At 40.2% G+C, this 17,188-nt stretch overlaps 1 protein-coding gene across 1 annotated transcript in view; it reads right to left on the reverse strand.

Annotated features, from left to right (window-relative positions):
• Positions 1 to 17,188, reverse strand: part of C7H10orf90 (chromosome 7 C10orf90 homolog) — a 63,537-nt gene that overhangs the window by 32,227 nt on the left and 14,122 nt on the right. Inside the window, exon 2 of the mRNA XM_032191793.1 lies at positions 729 to 817. Within this exon, the coding sequence (XP_032047684.1) occupies positions 729 to 817 (89 nt within the window). The remainder of the gene's footprint in view (positions 1 to 728; positions 818 to 17,188) is intronic.

Here is a 17,188-nt window from a genome sequence, read left to right on the forward strand (position 1 = left end):
GCATTTACTTCTACCTACAGGTTTAAGATCTTCACATAGCTTCCAAAGCTCTTGACTTCCCTGAGATTTTTACAGGTCACGGAAAAAGAATGTTCCTTGAAATACTTCATTCTGTGGATGCAACTCTTGCTGCAGCAGTTGATTTAGCATTTTTTTTTCTTTTGTTAAGGGCTGTACAGTTGGAAACTTCTTGCAAAAGTCCAAAGGCATGTCAAAAATGTTCTCTATTAGCTTCAAATTCAAATATTAGATAACTCACTTCTTCTGCTTGAGTATACATACTATTCCCTCCTCCCAACCTTTGGCAAAGAAATGAATCTTTAAGGTTTGACCAGCTGTCCTATGCTCACTGGGAGTTTTCAAGCCTCACTGCATCTTGTGAAAAAAATATGCACTAACACCAAGTAATTGTGGTGAACTGAAAACCCCAGGCTTTATCTAGAGAACATCTGAGACAGAGTGTACTGATACTTGGGATACCACTTAATTTAGTCTCCTGAGAGGTTTTTAACAACCTTTCCCCCCCACAAAACAAGCATCTCTTTTCCTCTCCAAGAGCACACAGAACTGCAGCCTCCTAAACATCATTTTATTTGGCTTTTTGGCTGCCTAGGCTGAACCCAGTTAAACAAAACCAAGTCCAAGCACACTGCTCAGCCATCAGTGACTGTTTTTAAACCCGAATGCATTCTGCTGACTGTTAACTACCCATTACTTATTTATCATACCTCCACGGAGCTTGATTTTCTCTCCACAGCACTCTCCTGCTGGAGGCCCGTGCATGTCCTGTTACTGCCCCACTGTTTTTGTGCTGCTCCTGGGAAACAAATGCAGGGAAAGAAACATTATCATCAGCGTCCTGGAGGAGATGAGTGATAAAGTGTAGTTTCAAACCAAGCACAGGCAGGAGGGAAAGAGCTCTGGTAAGTGATCTGATTGCCTTGGGAGCTGGTTACAGGAGGGATTGCATTTCTCCTCCTTCCCAGGAGAGGAGCTTGAAACACTGCTGGGATCCTGTTGCGAAGAGGTGTTTGGGGACAGTCTCACAATCTGTTCAGGGCTGATCACAGCTTGAATCTCTCTACTACTAGTTTACCTGGCTTTAGGCATGTGTCTGGAGTAATTAGGGGAGATGCAAAACAAGGGCTTCAACAAATTTCACTTTTGCCTGGTTTGCAGAACCCAAGAGCACAAATGAGCACATTAATGAACTGGATGCTATGAGATCCATTTCATCTGGAGTAAGTCACATTTAAACAAGTATAGTAATTTTCAATCATATTCACATGCTACATGATAACGTCTCTGGTTGAGACATCATTACATCATTACATCAACCTCTAACTTTGTGATCACCTTTTGTTTCCTTTGAGGGCTATCTCTACTACAGTCCTTTACAAAGAAATAATTGTCATATAACAGAGAGTCTAGGACACTATAACGATGTATTACATTTGCTGTCAGTACTTAAGCCACAAATTGTTACTTTCTATTTGGTAAAATCTCTATTTGGATGGAAATCTCCTGACATTACTGGATATTTCTTTATATCAACAAGTCACACTATAATGCTAAATAATGCACAGTTGAATCAGTCAAAAAGGCAGTGAACCTGACCTAGCACTGAATCATGGTACCTGCTGGCAAAAATCATGGGTGAGATTCCCTTGGAGCCTGCTCCCCACTGTTGTGATGTGCAGCAAAAAGGAGGTGTTGCTCCTTCAGAGAAGGACCAGAAAGATGGGTCCTGAAGGGACAAAGTCCACACATGTCCACAAAGAGCAGAGTGGTAACTGCTGGGTGGGCTCCATGGAAAGGCATTGTCAGCATATCAGGACCCTGCTGAATTACACATGAATACTTTTGCAACGAAAACCTGCCACATATGGTGTCTTTCCTACTTTTTTTAAACAACTAAATAGGAAATAACTTGCAGAGAAGGATAAAGATGAAATTGTTGGATTGAGTTAAGGCAAGACCTCAAGAAATCCAGAGGTTTCACAAACAAAGCGGATGTAATTAAGGCAGCAACTTTGCTATCAACATTTTCCTCAAATAGTTTACAGTAAGAAAACCACAGTTGTCTCAGGTCGAGCTGAGAAGCTACAACAGGAGAACATCAACTTGTGAATGTCAAGAAGCGTGCAAAGAAATCCAAAATTCTGGCTTGAGATTAATCAGACCTAGAAAGATGTTTTGCCAGATGGTCTTTCATGAGTTTCATTCAAATGTATTTTCAGCACAAGAGAAATTACTGAATACCATGGGGTCAACCAAGAACAAGTTGTCAAAGTCCACCACGTAAATTATGTATAATCTGTAAATTATTCTTAAAAATGTAACCTCCTGGGATAGCAATAGGTAAGACCTTCCAATTTCACACAGACCTCTTGAAGCAGCTCGGTTAATTCTCAATCATTTAACTTTAAAAAGTAGCTGTTTCTGGAGCAGGAGATATAGGAAGAAGTGAGGTGGGAAGAAGAAAAGGGAATATGTATTTTCTTTGCTTAATCATCCAGAGAGGAGTTTTGCATTGTATTTTGTATCCTATCCTGTTCAATGACATTCTTATGTTACTATGGGAATCTTATTGTTGAAAAACACTCAAACTTTTGGCAAGTCATTGAATGTGGTTGCTGAAATAGATTAAATGACAGTGGTGGCAAAAGCTCAGGTAACTTCCTCATTATTATAGTCTTGGAAGCTTCAGAATTGTTAATTAATATCATCGGAACAAGCAAAAATCCTTAAATAAAAAATAAAAATAAAATAAAGAGAGAGCTTGAATCTGTGTTTGTAACGAAGACTCTACAGAGAGCACAAGGGTTTAGCTGAGATGTGTCCCATGCAGAGTTTTCATGCAGATTCTCATTGCTGACAAAACACACAGCACTGTAACTCTTGTTACACAATGAAATGCAAAGTTCAGTCTTTCCTTGGTGAAAAAGCTTGAAAGAAATGGCATTTCAAGTACTTTCTGTCTCTGTGGGGAGAACGAGAAACTTATTTCTCACTGAGTTAAATCCCGAGGATTTGCTTAACCTCCCCAGCCCTTCCCTTCCCACCACAACCCACCTCTCCAGCTAATGAACCAGAGACATGGCGAGGAACAGGAGCAGTTCCTGGCATATGAACTTTGTCCTACTGCATCTTCACTCCCCTTACCACCGCCGCCCCCCGCCCCCCATACTGTTTGTTGAACCAAATGATACGCTCCTTGGCAAGGCATCTGGACATCCGGCTACAGACCAGGGTTTTCCTAATTACAGAGTGCAGCTGGAACCGATTCTCCCAGTCTCGAGTGCCTGGATGTCTGCCTCAGGCCAACTGGCAGCCGGCTCAGATAATGATTCAGAAAAGATGTACTCAGGACTCAGCTTGCTGAAGCACAGATAAATTGCAAAGGTGAGGGTGCTGGTGAAAAATAGTGCACCGTGAGTATTTGGCATGCACAGGGACAGCCTGGTTTGTAGCCAATGAAGGTTTTGTGCAGCACTCGAGACTCGCATGCAAACAAGCTGTGGATAACGCTATTGTACCAGCGTTGCAGGTCTTTACTGGAAGCATGCAGACTGCCGTGCTGGGGTGGCCTTTGGTGACAGCCAAAGTGACACCAGGCAGAGCTGGAATGACTTTAGAGCACTCGCCCTGGCCTTCTCTCCATTTTTTGTCATGAAAGTTGCATGTTTCATTTCTTTACTATTCATATGCTGACAAATTTCAAATGCATGTCAGCGCTTCTGATCTCTTCTGTTCTGCTCAAAGCCCCATGCTGACCACATCTGACATCTCTTCTGAGCCACCAGCATCACCTCAAAATGAACTCCTGGAGCCTCCAGCACTTCCCTCAAAACACAGTAAAACAGCATCACAGAACATGCATACCAATATGAGAAGGGGAGAACTTCTCCATTTCACTAAAAAATGTCACTTTTTGTTGATCCTTAGCTCATAACCTAAAAGACCTCCAAGGAGAACTGGACTCTCTCCCAGGTCCATGGCTGCTGGGGTCACTTCAGTCTCCAAACTGGTGCCATCAGTGCCCAAAACCACACAAATTTCCCCCTCAGGGCCTGGGAGCAGAGGACATTGATGGCTTGGCTTAGGCACAGGCCCAAGAGCAATCACTCAATTAACACTATGTCTTTGGCATAACTTTAAATGTTTTTCAAACCTATTTCTCTTGTTATGCATTATTCATATTTTAAGTTATCTGCAGCTAAACTATACTGTTAAAACCAACTTGGAGGAATTTGTTTATACCTAATTCTGTTTAAAACATCATATTTGTTTAAATTTTTCTGTGACTTATTTAATTCAAATACCTGTGGAAATCTTGAGGAACACAGTGTCATTGTTAAAGATTCACTGCTTTCCCTCTCTGTAAGGGCTGGAAGAAATCATAATTCACTTTTGGAAATCTGAAGTGAGTCATCCCCAAAAAACATCCAGACATTACAGATATGCCTAAGATGAAAGCCAAGTCAGAATAAACACCAGAACCAAATCCACTTCTCCTGGTGTTCTTCATGTGTCATAAAGAAACGATACCATAAAGCTGCAGAGAGTACTGTCAACTCTAAAATAAATCTGAACAACCAAGCTAAAGTTCGCAGGCACAGCACTAAAAGTAGAGAAAGTGCTGAAAATCCCTCACTGTGCTTAAGTTCCTGCTGATATTAAATTTATTTATAGGGAATCTGCTGGAGAATGTTGGGTTTGCTTGTTAGTGGAGACAGTGATGCATTTCCAGAAGGCCCTGGCGCAGCCGCAGTCCTGCCCTCCTTCAGGGATCCTAAGCCTTCAGAAGTGGAAGGGATCCTAAGCCTTCAGGGATCCAAAGACTTCAGAAGTGATCTCCAGTCCAAGAAGGATGTGCTGTGTCACACCGATGATGGTCTGATGGCAGCATCCCAGTGAAGGTGGGGCACAGGCATGGGCAGGCAGGAAGGTGACCCCACAGCCACACACGGATTTTACTTTCCTTATGCTCTTATAAAAATACATCTGATTTTCATCTCCACGGGGTCTGACATTCAGCTACCTTCATGTAAGAGCAGACAGCAATTTTTTCTAAGTTAAGATACTTAAGGAGCACACGTTGTCATCCTGATAGCTCAAACGCAGCTAGAAACCACACTGTACTTACCCATCAAGAGAGGATGGCAGAGGGAGAGTACATCAGTCCTGTTACAGCATTTTTGCTGCACCTCTTGTTACAAGTACTAGGCACCTACTTACAATGGGGGTCAAATGCAGTATAGATTTAAAGGGAGAGAAAGCAGCTGCCAGCTCTTTTCTTGAAATCTTTCTTGCAGTGAAAAAAAGCCAAACCCAATATAAACAAGTACCTTGCCACAAAAGAAAGTGCTTGAACACAGTTGTACAAAGATAACAGTATTTTAAGGCAGCTTTGCTGGGAAGATTTTCAAATCAGGCTAAGCAACGCAGCCTGAAATCACTTCAGTGTGAACAGGATTCATTATGTAAACAAAATAGAAAAATATTTTTTTAAGATGTCAGGATGGATTTTCTTCTATTACAAGCAGCATCGTGAGATTTGTTAACTGAATTATCTCTCCCTGCTTGCACACCTTGAAGCTGTAGCTGACTGCCTGCAGAGATGATTACAGGATCCGCCACGGAACGGACAAATGAGTTCTGGTCTGCTATCAGAAAGCCAGAAGTCGTAAATCTCTCATTATCCATGCCATTAGAAGCAAGGTGCTCATCAGGGGGCTAGAAAGAGCACAGGAATTATATCTTGAAACCTATGCATAAGAGAAAAATACTGTGTTTTCATTACACACTTCTATTACTCTTTATCTTCACTTAATAAAGTGGGGAATTTTCCCCAGCATATTTGTCACACAAAACCACACACACACAGAGTTAACTAAGAATATTCTTAATTTTTCCTTTTCACCTTTCTCCTCCACAAGTTTTGTTTTGTTTTCTATTTATTTCTTGGGGTTTGGGGTTTGGTTTTGCTCATTTGTTTGTTTAAATTTTCAGCAGTATGGGGAGAAACACATTCCTAGGTTTCTCGAGGCAGCATAAGCTCATGCTAACAAATCTCAGTTCCTGGACGCAGCAACTAACTCAGCAAACCTGCTGAAGCCCAGCTGTGTGGACATAACTCAGGCCAGAGATTCAAATGGAAGCACACAGGAAGATTTAAGCTGACATAGGTTTGATTTCTTTAGTCTAAATAACATGGCACTGGAGCTCCTTTCTGGAGCACTTCCAAAATTTTTATAAAATATGGTAGGAATAGAATGGGGAGGCTCAAAGATGGGGTATTAGAGGGTATGATATCTAAGGCATGGAGAACTGGGTTGAATCATGAGGGATACTCTCATGTAATAGTAAAACCATTTATTTCATAATTTTTCTTCAGTCGTTTTGTTGTAGAAATGGAAGAGATGCCATAAGTGTCACAGCTTTCTATTCTTATGGGAGACGAAGGAAGAAGCTGGGACAAGGAGTGAGTTGCTGAGCTCCCCAGTGCTGATGAGCCAAGCAAGGGAGGTCTTGAAGCTCCGTGGCTTCCCTGCTCTGATGACTGGTGGACTGGTCTCTCTCTGCACTGCTAAAAGAAAAGCAGTATTGTCCGTATATTTCACTGGGATTCTGGGTGATGGGTACTCTGTAGCTTGGACACATTTTCCTAAAAGGATTTTGCAAAAACAGTGCGAGATAGGGTATAAGTAGCAATAAATAAATAAATAAAGCCACTTATCTCTGTAATTTAAAGGCATTCTGAATACCATTCCTAGTTCAGAACCTTGCACTGAGATTCATTAGTATCTATTGTACCGTTATTTGGCTTATGTCAAAACAAAGATGCAAGTAATAGAAACATTTCATACGTAAAGAGCTATTGGAAGTGGTGCTCTACCCCTCCTGAAGTCTCCTTCACAGCATTTTATTAATGCATCTGCATTTTAGTGACCACGTTCATTTCTGAAAGCACAAGAATGTTTAAGACAGACAAAAAAAAATCTTCAGTGACTGTAAACATGACAAATGTTGTGCATAAGCAAACAAAGGAAAAGCAGTGCTGCAGCCAAAAAGTGTATTTATGAAGAGTTATTTTAGCGTTGCTACGTGTGTTCATGTAAAGGCCATAACATACACAAAATTTGATGGTACAAATGAGTTTTGTAAATAAAAATTCTACCAGTGTTACTCAGAACTGGTAGCAATTACAAAATGTGTGCATTTGTCTAACGCTACTCATGTACAATAGGAGCTAGAGGTAATTCAATATTTCTTACTTTTCATCTGCTTTTGTGAGAGCCTAACTTTAGGACAAGAAACAGTAAAGAGGATAAGAGAAAACCTGTGCACTGTCTGCTATGCATGCGTTTTGTGACTCAATATATATCCTGCTGCGGGGATTTTGTTTTATTGATTTTTTTTTCCTGTTAATACTCTTAATACAGTGGTAGCTTCAGGAACTGGTAGATGCTGTGGGTACAGATGCTTTTGTCAAGACATCAAGAGTAGAGATTCCACAACACATTTATGTTAGTCCAATTGTGTTTCCAAAGCAAAAAAAAAAAAAAAAAAAAAAAAAAGGATGTTCACATGAGCCAAATTTGACACTAAACAATTTGTACAACAGAACTAAACTCAGTGCAGCACCACTCATGCCAGATTTAAAGTAGATCTTTCATGTTACTTTCATATAATGGAAGCATTCAGTTTTCTATAACACTTGGGATAGTATTTATTTCTGAAAAGTTGTTCACATTAACTGCTGTGATTACAGACATCAGAAACTGCTTGATAACAGTGGATGCAGAAAGCTAGAAGCAAAAGAAAAATTCAGAGTTCACAGGGTAAGAACACAATAGGCAGGATTATATAAGTACAAAGCCTAAAAAGTTAGAGTTCCAAGTCTCCAGATCTATGACGAAGCATAAAGAAGCCTTTTATTTTACAAGAAGACTACGCAGCTCCCACTGATTTCAGTCACCGCTGACTTGCCGTAACTCTAAATCTAACCACCCTTCATGCAGGTGAACTTGGTAATTATTCTACCACGTAAAACTTTCCAGTTGGTGAGATAATACACACGCTTGCCTTTGAAGGGAAGATAAAACAAATCTCTGTTTATGGTGTGTTTTTAACACACAGGCGTGCTTTGTCTGATGTTGAAAATCAGCCTTTTCGAGTTGCGCTGCAACACGTTTGGAAACACAGATCCTTCTAGAGATTGAAACAGAAACACAGCAGTAGGAACACAAAACAGGGCAGAGGAGATTTTCTTTTTATCACTAGGTTCAGCGGTTCAACATAACTGATAACTGGTAATTGCCTTTTTTTTTTTTTTTTTTTTTTTTTTAAATCACTCAGACTTACAATTCAGAAATGAAGGGTGCGGAAAAGCTCAGAATTGATGATTAAATGTAAAAACCCTCAGAACCTTAACTTTTGGCAAGGAATGACATTAAGAGTTTGCAGGCTCTCTTTTGGTGGCAGATATCACCCAAATGACAGCAAGTGGGGCTGGGATTCGCCAGCACCCACTGCCCCCTGCCCGAGCAGCCTGGGCAGACCCAGCAGCCACAGCTGCTTTTGCAGAGAAGCAAGAACCTGCTGCCTAGCAACAACCCCAAACTCCTGATTTTTCGTATCTGCCATTCCTTGAGCACAGCTAAAAGCTCCAGTGCCAAATTATTGTATCAGAGCTGCAACAGGTGGGTAAGAAAATGCTTTTTCCTTTATTCACCTCAAGACTTCCCTGCTCTATGGTGTTGCATTCATAACACACACGCTCATTCCTCCATATCTTGTGATACAAGGCCAATCTGGAAAACATTTCAAAATATGAATGGTTATATTCACAGTGGTTGTCCCGCAGGAGGTACTCCTGTGAGTAAAGTCTTTCCCATACCTATAGGCACACAAATACCTGGATAGCAGGGCACAGCTATGCTTGCAGGAAAGTTGTCCCCGTGTTTTAGAAGTCCTGATATTTTTCTTATTAATTTACTGCAGGTGAATCAATTAAAAAGGAAAATAAAACAAAGCAAAACCAACCAACCAACAAACAAAACCCTTTTGGATTGTGCTGTCTACTCGGATCAAGGAACTTGATTTGTGTTCAATCTTTCTGTCTGTCTGACCTGGGGCTTTGGAGCTCCTGGACAGTTTTAACCAATGCAATAGAAAGGTCAATAGCTGATCTCCAGCATGCTTACTGCAAATAAATAAATAAATAAATAAATAAAATGGTTTTGTAGAAAAGACAGGCCACCACAGAGACATCATCACTGGGTCTTCTCTGCATGACCCAGAGCTGCCTGGCAAACAAACCAGCCAGCCAGGACATCCACAGTGCCACAGGGGCCACAGCTCTTTGTCAGGAGCAGCAAGGAGGCACTGGGGACGGATAAAATGGGATGGGCGAGGAGATGCAGAGTTGAGAGAGCAGCACCAGGGTGAGACTCGGGGTACTGACTCATGGGCTTCATCAGCTTTGCTGCTCACATACCCACCTCTTTCTTGATAGCCTCTATTTCATCTCTTTGTTTTCATTCTCTAAAAAAAAATATAGAAAGCTCATGCTAAGATTATGGAAACTGAGAGGCTTTTCAAAACCATAAAGGAAAGTTAAGTGCTGAAGGCTGACCTAATGATGCCATAACTGCTTGACCTCGGTACTGCTGTGCCTTAGACATAATCACATACAGCTGTCCTGTTTAAAGTCACATAGCAAATCATAACTGGAGTAGTCACCTTCCTAATTTGCCTGCTATGATAGTCATGGCATTGGAAATCCAAATTTTACTACAGAGAATACCTGGAATAATGTGGTGTGCAGTAATAACTGAACAGCTTACGTTGGTATAACTGCTGAAGCAACTATCTATCGAAGGCAAAATTAAGTCGTTACGGATGATTACCACCACCACTTTGTTTGTCCTACAGTTTTTCTGTTCAGCAACGATCTCTGATCCAGAGCCAGGGCATAAGCCATTAAATAATTTAGCAGCACTCTGCATCCAGCACAGCTCCCCAGCCACATTCTGGCCCCTCTCAATTCCAGTATTCCTGCTGGGCACTCTGGGATGAGAGTTGATCCTAAGGGTCTCCTCAAATCCACTACTTAGAGGAGACAGACTTTGCTGCGTGTGCTTTCAAAAGCCTCTTGCTCATCAGCAATATTCTCTCCAACATTAACTACCATTAAATTCTCCCGCTAGAAGCTGCAGAATGACCTACAGGACATAAATTGCATTTTGGGGCTTAGCAAGGAACACACTAAGCGCTCACTACCCCGTGCAGGATGCATCTGCTGCTCAGTGCAAGGCTCAGGTGGGATGGCTCCTGCATACCAGGTGGTGATCTGCCTAAAGCCAAGAGCAACGACCTTTGTGCACAGGGGGAGATTCATCCTCACACGGAGAGCCAATGCAATCCTGTATGCCTTGGCAAAGGAAAGATTGGGGTAGAATCTTTTCTTGGGAAAGTTTCAGCTGGAAATTTGGGTTAGACATAAGACTGCAGCCTATCTGCATTGCTATGGTCCTCATGTAAACTGTATTTTAGGGTGTCCATGCTCTGTTTTGGGCTGGCTCCCAGCTGAACTCTCTCACAATGCAGCATGACTCTCCCCCTCCTTGCCCTCTCTAACCCTAGAAAAAGTGCCAGAGAAAAAATCCTGTGAAACAGCCTGTATTTTTATGGATTAGGTTGCAATGATGTACATGACCTTCTTGTAATGGACTTGCACATGCATTGTGCCAGTGGGTTACTCACTGCCAGTCACATTAGCTGACTCAGTTAATACGTGCATCTGCAAACCCCAATGCCAAGTTCCACCTGGTTTCTGAATCCTTGTGAAAATGCCCTTCCCATCCCTCCATGCACTGTGCCCAGACACTACAAAACCACTGCAGGTAGCTGAGAGAGTCCAGTGAAATATTGCTGTTTTAACCAGAACATGTTATCCCTCCTCCCAGAAATCAAGATTTCACTTCTCCAAGCAGCATGTAATGGCTTTTCCCCTTTCTCACAGCACAACTACATCATCTTAATTTTTTTGAGGCCAATAAGCTCAGGTAGATGTCTTTATTGGATTACTGGATGCAACTTCCATTACCTTTAAATGATTTTCTAGGGCAGGGGGTAGCTTCAGCTATTATTCAGCTGTTCAGATCTGACATTTTTCCATTTCTACTCAAAAAAAAAAAAAAAGAAAAGTTATCTTGGTGAGTTGTTAGCCAAGAGAAAAAATGAAGAACAGCTTGGCTCTTGCTGGGGCACACAAAAAAGTGTTCTGAGAGCACCCTGAAAGCTGTCCCACCATGAGAATGAGAACAGGGTCACAAGACAGTAACATTTTGTTTTAAAGCATGGACATCTATTCTCCTGCTGGAAGCATAGAAATCTTGTGTTTTGTTCCCCATGATACATTCATGAAATCTACTTTGTGGGGGTGATAAACAGATGTGTACACACAGGTATCGATTATATTGAGTATTGCATTGAGTATTACAGCTGAAGTATTTACTGGAAATTAAAATCCTACCAGTTGAAGCCAGCTGTAGAGGATCAATGCAAAATTCATGTGCTGCTGTAACCACTCAAAACAGTAAGGTCAAATAATGGCAAGAAAGAAAAAGCAAATTCAGGGCTATTGTTTTATACACTGCTTTATATATCCTGTTAATTGCAATCCTACAGCATGTGCTGATGTTACACATGGACACACTGCAGAGATACCTGGAGTAGCAGATGACATGATGGAGCTTATGCTCAATTGGGTTAAAGATCTTGTCCTCTGAAACAAATCAAATCACAGACTTTCAGGATATTGCCCTTCTTTTAAAGAATGAATATATATATATATATATATATATAAAGACACCAATAAATGAATAAATACGCTATTTGAATAATTAATGGGGTAAAAGTGATCTACCATGTAAACAAACACTTCAGCTGGTGATTTATGTTATTTTAAATAAAAGGGCAAAGATGTAGCTCATACTCTAGACTGAAAGCATTATTCTGGAAGGTCAGTCTAGTCTATGTCACTTTGATTTAGTACTGTCTTATTACTCTAAATGTGGTACTGCATTAGTTACAGTAATATTGGGATTAACACCCTGGCCAGAATGTTAATGCTGACAGGTATATAAATGCAGATTTATCTACTTCATTCAACATTTAAGGAAAGTTTATTAATCCACAATTGGGTGGCGGTGTTTTGCCTTTCTATCTTCTTTTATTAAAGCAAGCACCAAAACTGAGCACCTGATGTCCCCATACCTTGGGTATCAGTTAATGTTTTCAGGTGCAGCAGCTATAGTGATAGGATAATGCTGGGATTTGAGAGATTTCCCCCTTCTGACACCACTGCCTGTTTAGTTCCCTGTTGTTTTAAAGAAGTAAAGCTAAATCAGTAAGATGCTATTGACTTCCCTGAAACCAACCGAGACACAGATCTGAAATTTCCAACATTTAATTGACTGTTCCAAAGCCCCTGCTTTTCTACCACAGCTTCTAATTAGTGGATGAAGATCTTGAATACACTAAACCCAAATTATTGTAACTTTGTGCTCCAAATTATTGTAACTTCAGGCTCCAAGGAGCCAACCCCAAAGGTATCTCCAGGATCTGGGTCAAAAGTAACTGAGAGAGAAGGAGGGAAGGAAGCCCCTGTGCAACGTGAGGCTGTAGCAGAGCAGGTTGCCTTGACAGAGGAGTTTCCAATACCTTTGCCTTCAGCAAGTTCTGATAACAGACACTGCTTTCTGTGAAGAAATAAACAGCTTTATGTCACTGACCTCTATCACATATAGCCATGAAATCTGAGTGCAACTGTAGTTATTTGGTGCTTTTCAGATATTCATTTCTCTTCCCTGGTGCTTAAGAGGGCTGACTGAAGGCAGTTTATACTAGATTAGGCTTCCGACACCTTCATGCATTATAGACTTCAAAATACAGCTTTTCCCTTTCAGAAGGTGAAAATGTTGAGTCATTTCTTTTAAAGACTGGATGGAGGTTATGGCTCATAAAAAGAAAAACCCGGCAGTTCAAAGCTGGCCCGAGCGAGCCGCAGCAAGCCGGCTGCACCGCGGAGCAGAACCAGGGCCCGGGGACTTGGGCTCCCTCGCGTCGCTCTGCTTGCCCTTCCCGTCTTAAATCAGCCAGGCACTAGCAGCTTATCCGAGATAATAACACGGATTAACAAGGGCTCATCGGACGGCACCGTGTGCCAGAAATAATTATGGCTTAAAATGCAAGAGCTTGGCAGGAAAGGATTGTCATTTGTGAAGTCAGTCCATTTTATGGAGAAATAACCCACATATTACAGTGAAGGATAATTTGGCAGTTAACAGTTTCAGTGGCTCAGAGACATAAAAGACAGACCCATCAATGTGTAAGATTAGAAACAGTTAGGCCCTATAAGGTAAAGTCATCAGTTAGAAACTAGACTTGTCCTGGGGACATTTTGTAAATGATTCCTCAGGGACGAGTAAGACGGCACCTTTGACTTACATGATTTGGAAGGGACTGAGACCTAACTTAATTTCCTGGGATGCAGTAACTTCAGTAAAAAGGTATTTTTAAATATGAAACATATTCCCTTTCTCTAAACAAACTAGGTATATTATGCTCTGGAATAGTAAGAGAATTAATCAAAAGACAGCAAGTAAATGGCTGCTATGTGGCTGCCAAGTAGAAGATGATATAAAACTATACAGAACTGAAAAACCTTTGATAAGAACATAAAAAGATCTGTTACATATTCTTCAAAGGATAAAGTTTTATTTAATTGTGGTGAACACCAAGAAGTTTGAGATACTATGTTGCTTATTTTTTTTAAATTTGTTTCTCCAAATGCAGAAGTAATAATAAACACTGATTGCCTTAGATAAAGCTAATTCTTTTCCAGAAAGGATGAGTAACCTGCTTTTTCTTTAAAACCACTCATTACAGAAAAACAGACTTGCAGCTTTTCACAAAGGGATACTCAGAGCTATTTTAGATATTTTTGCTACTGAATTCCCAAAAGTGCTTATGATCTTCCATTTTCAAGAAAAGACTTGGCAGTTTGTACTGGAGAAACCAAAAATCTGAAGTTAACTTTTCAGCAATGATTGCCTTATTTACATGATCTATATTCTCCCAAGAAAAAATATCACCATATGATACTAACATTTTTCTACCATAACTCAATACTCTGCATTTTTGTCAATGCAGAGATGGATCATTAAAGCCTGGAAGCTAAATGGAAAAGTATTTTAAGGACAAACTAAAAGTGGAGCAGGAGAGACATACTGATTTCAAAGAGAAAAGAGTACCAAGATGACACATGAAAATTTACACACCCCATCATGCTGCTTAAAGGAGACTAATTAAAACTGCATCAAACTTACGCATAGGCACATCAATGCTAAAATATGAAAAATACTGAAGTTTTTAGCTATATGATAACTTCTTTCTTTTCTTTCTTTTTTTTTTTTTTTTTTTTTTTTTTTTTTAAACATTTGTAAGTAGTCTTAGAAGCAATTTGATCTTCTCTAATATGATGGGGGAGACAGCTCTATTTTTATTTATTTTATAAAGGAATTGTCTTCAAGCTTTTGTAAGTCAATTTGGAGTTATAATCTACCACAAAATGTCTGTGAAATTATACAGTATTTGGGATTGCCTGTAGAACTGTGAACTCAATAAACCATATTTCAGACAGACTTGGTGAAAAGATATTAAACCAAGAGTTGAGCTATAAATTAATTATCACATACAACATATCCACAGTTATTGTACAACAACTAAAAATATGTAACTGGTATGATAAGCAAGACCATTCACTTGAGCCCCACATAGATCAACTACCAACAAAAAAGAAGTCACCATATGGTAACACCGGGGTTGTACAGAGCTGTTGTACCTTAAACACTGCCATGCCCATATTTTGTGAAAATGAACCACTAATCGTAAACATTTAGAAATGGATTAGTGTTTTCTTTTAACAACAGTGCAAACATACAAAGTGATTTCTCCCTTGCACCACAATTTCTGAGCCAGTTAGTCTGCCCCATGTGCCATTTCCCTGGATACCCATCTGTGCACACTGCAGTTGCACCAGCAGCTGTATTAGAGAAGTTCAGTGGGCTTTACAAGAAAGGAAAATACAATCACTTATTCTGTTTCTGGTAGAAGAGCTTGATGGTTAGTCAATCACCATTAGAAAAATCAACAACAATCTAAATGTTCAAGCATTTCGAGCCTTCAAGTGACCTTTCAAGAGGATTTCAGTTCAAAAACATGTTATGAGGAGAAGCTATGGATTTTGGAATTCATCTTATATCCAAAGCCTTTGCTAAATGTCTCGGAGATTGCTAGAAATGTAAAATAAACATCCGTGGGGATCAAAGCAAGGAAAAAGTGAATTATGGAAAAGGCAGGCTGGTGTCCAACCACTGATCTGGGTCAAGCAACATATATAGATAGCTATTTGTCTTTGATTACGTGTGTTGGAAATACAACTTGCAGCGTTCAGAAGGAAAACAATCTCTCCTCAGAAAGTCAGTTAGAGAAACTGAGGAAGACAGAGGGATACAGAGCAGGAAAAAAAATAAAAATAAAAAAAAATCCCATCCTAATAGAGCAGACCATGCACAGGAAAATGCAACAGAGGAAAAGAAAGATGAAAGCTTTATTGGGAAAACTTAGAGACCAAGGAGGCCTGCAAGAAAAGCCTGGCTCCGGCTACCCCAGAACAGAACAGCACAAGTAATGCTTTGAAAGGTGAGAGAGTGTTCTGTTCCCCGCCCCACCTTCCCTCCTCCTCCAATAAAAACTGCAGAAAAGTTGATGGATATAAAAGTCTCCTTGGACACAGAGGATAAGGAGAGTTTCAGGTCAACAAAAATAAAATTTGCAAAGAATAGTCAACACAAGTAAGATTGCATTTATACATGGAGCATTAAAATAGCAACCAAAGCAATACTCTGCAAGTTCTAATAAGCATAGAAGTGCTGAGTAACCCAGAATGTCTGTTTGTTTTAAAAAAGGCAGATATTGATATCACAGGCATCTCAGAAATATGATGGGGTTAAGATAAATCAGTGGACACCACGCAAGACAACAACAAAACAGTATGAATTATATAGAAATAGCAGAAGATCAGGCTGACAAATGAGCAGAGCCAAGAAACAAGGAAAATATACAGGAAAATGGATAAATAAGCAAAATGTACACAGCTGTACCTCAACTTCTACTAAAACTCAATTTCCTTGCTTAAATAGAAGTATACGAAGAACAGTATTGTCCCAGAATGGCCCTGAGAGGGGACCTATGCTGCAAAATCAGAGGAGAATAAATAAGTTGGGATTTGTCAGCCAAAGTCAAGAGGAATGATATGATAGAGGCCTAATAATAATAATAATAATAATAATAATAGTAGTAATAGTAATAGTAATAATAAATCACAGTTTTCAAAAGGTGCTTGGGAAGAGGAATGGGGGGCTAAAACTACTGGCTAGACTATTTAACATGCAGACTACAAGATATTTTTTCTGCACAACACAATTAAATTGTGAACCTAAATGCCACAAACCTACATAGAGAACAAATTCAGAAAGCAATTAGGCAAGCTTATGGAAGGTAAGTACAACCTTGGCATTAATCAAGATCATGGAGAGGCTGCTCCGAGCTCAGGAAGGTCCCTGGTCCTTGGCCGAGGACATCAAGAAGGAGTGCCAGGAACAACGCCGTATCCTCTGCCCTCAGTTTTTTGGCCAGAATTGGGATCACGATGTAACTGGATCTTTACTCTGACCTAGCATTGTTGGTATGTTCCCATCACTATGCCTCTTAAAAGACACTGTGGGCACCATTTAGAAATATTCAGAGGGCTGGCAAATAAGTTTATATGTTCTAGCATAGGAGGAAGAGAAGACCTAAAGAGAAAATGCTGAAGTGTTTTTTTTCGTTTGTTTGTTTGTTTCTTCGTTTTTTTCTTGTATGTTTGTTTTCAGGCTAGATTTTTTTCCTTGATAATATTCAAGGTCATAATGACTTTAAACTCCCATGCACAGCCAAATGGTAAACTGCAAGTATTTGTGAATGCCAGCAAATGCAGTGTGTTACTGGAAGAGGCTGCAACTAAGAGCCTAACCCACCTTTCACATAAAACCAATCTGCAAAAAGATTCTAG

Source organism: Aythya fuligula, chromosome 7 (assembly GCF_009819795.1).
Source record: "Aythya fuligula isolate bAytFul2 chromosome 7, bAytFul2.pri, whole genome shotgun sequence".
NCBI lineage: Eukaryota > Metazoa > Chordata > Aves > Anseriformes > Anatidae > Aythya > Aythya fuligula.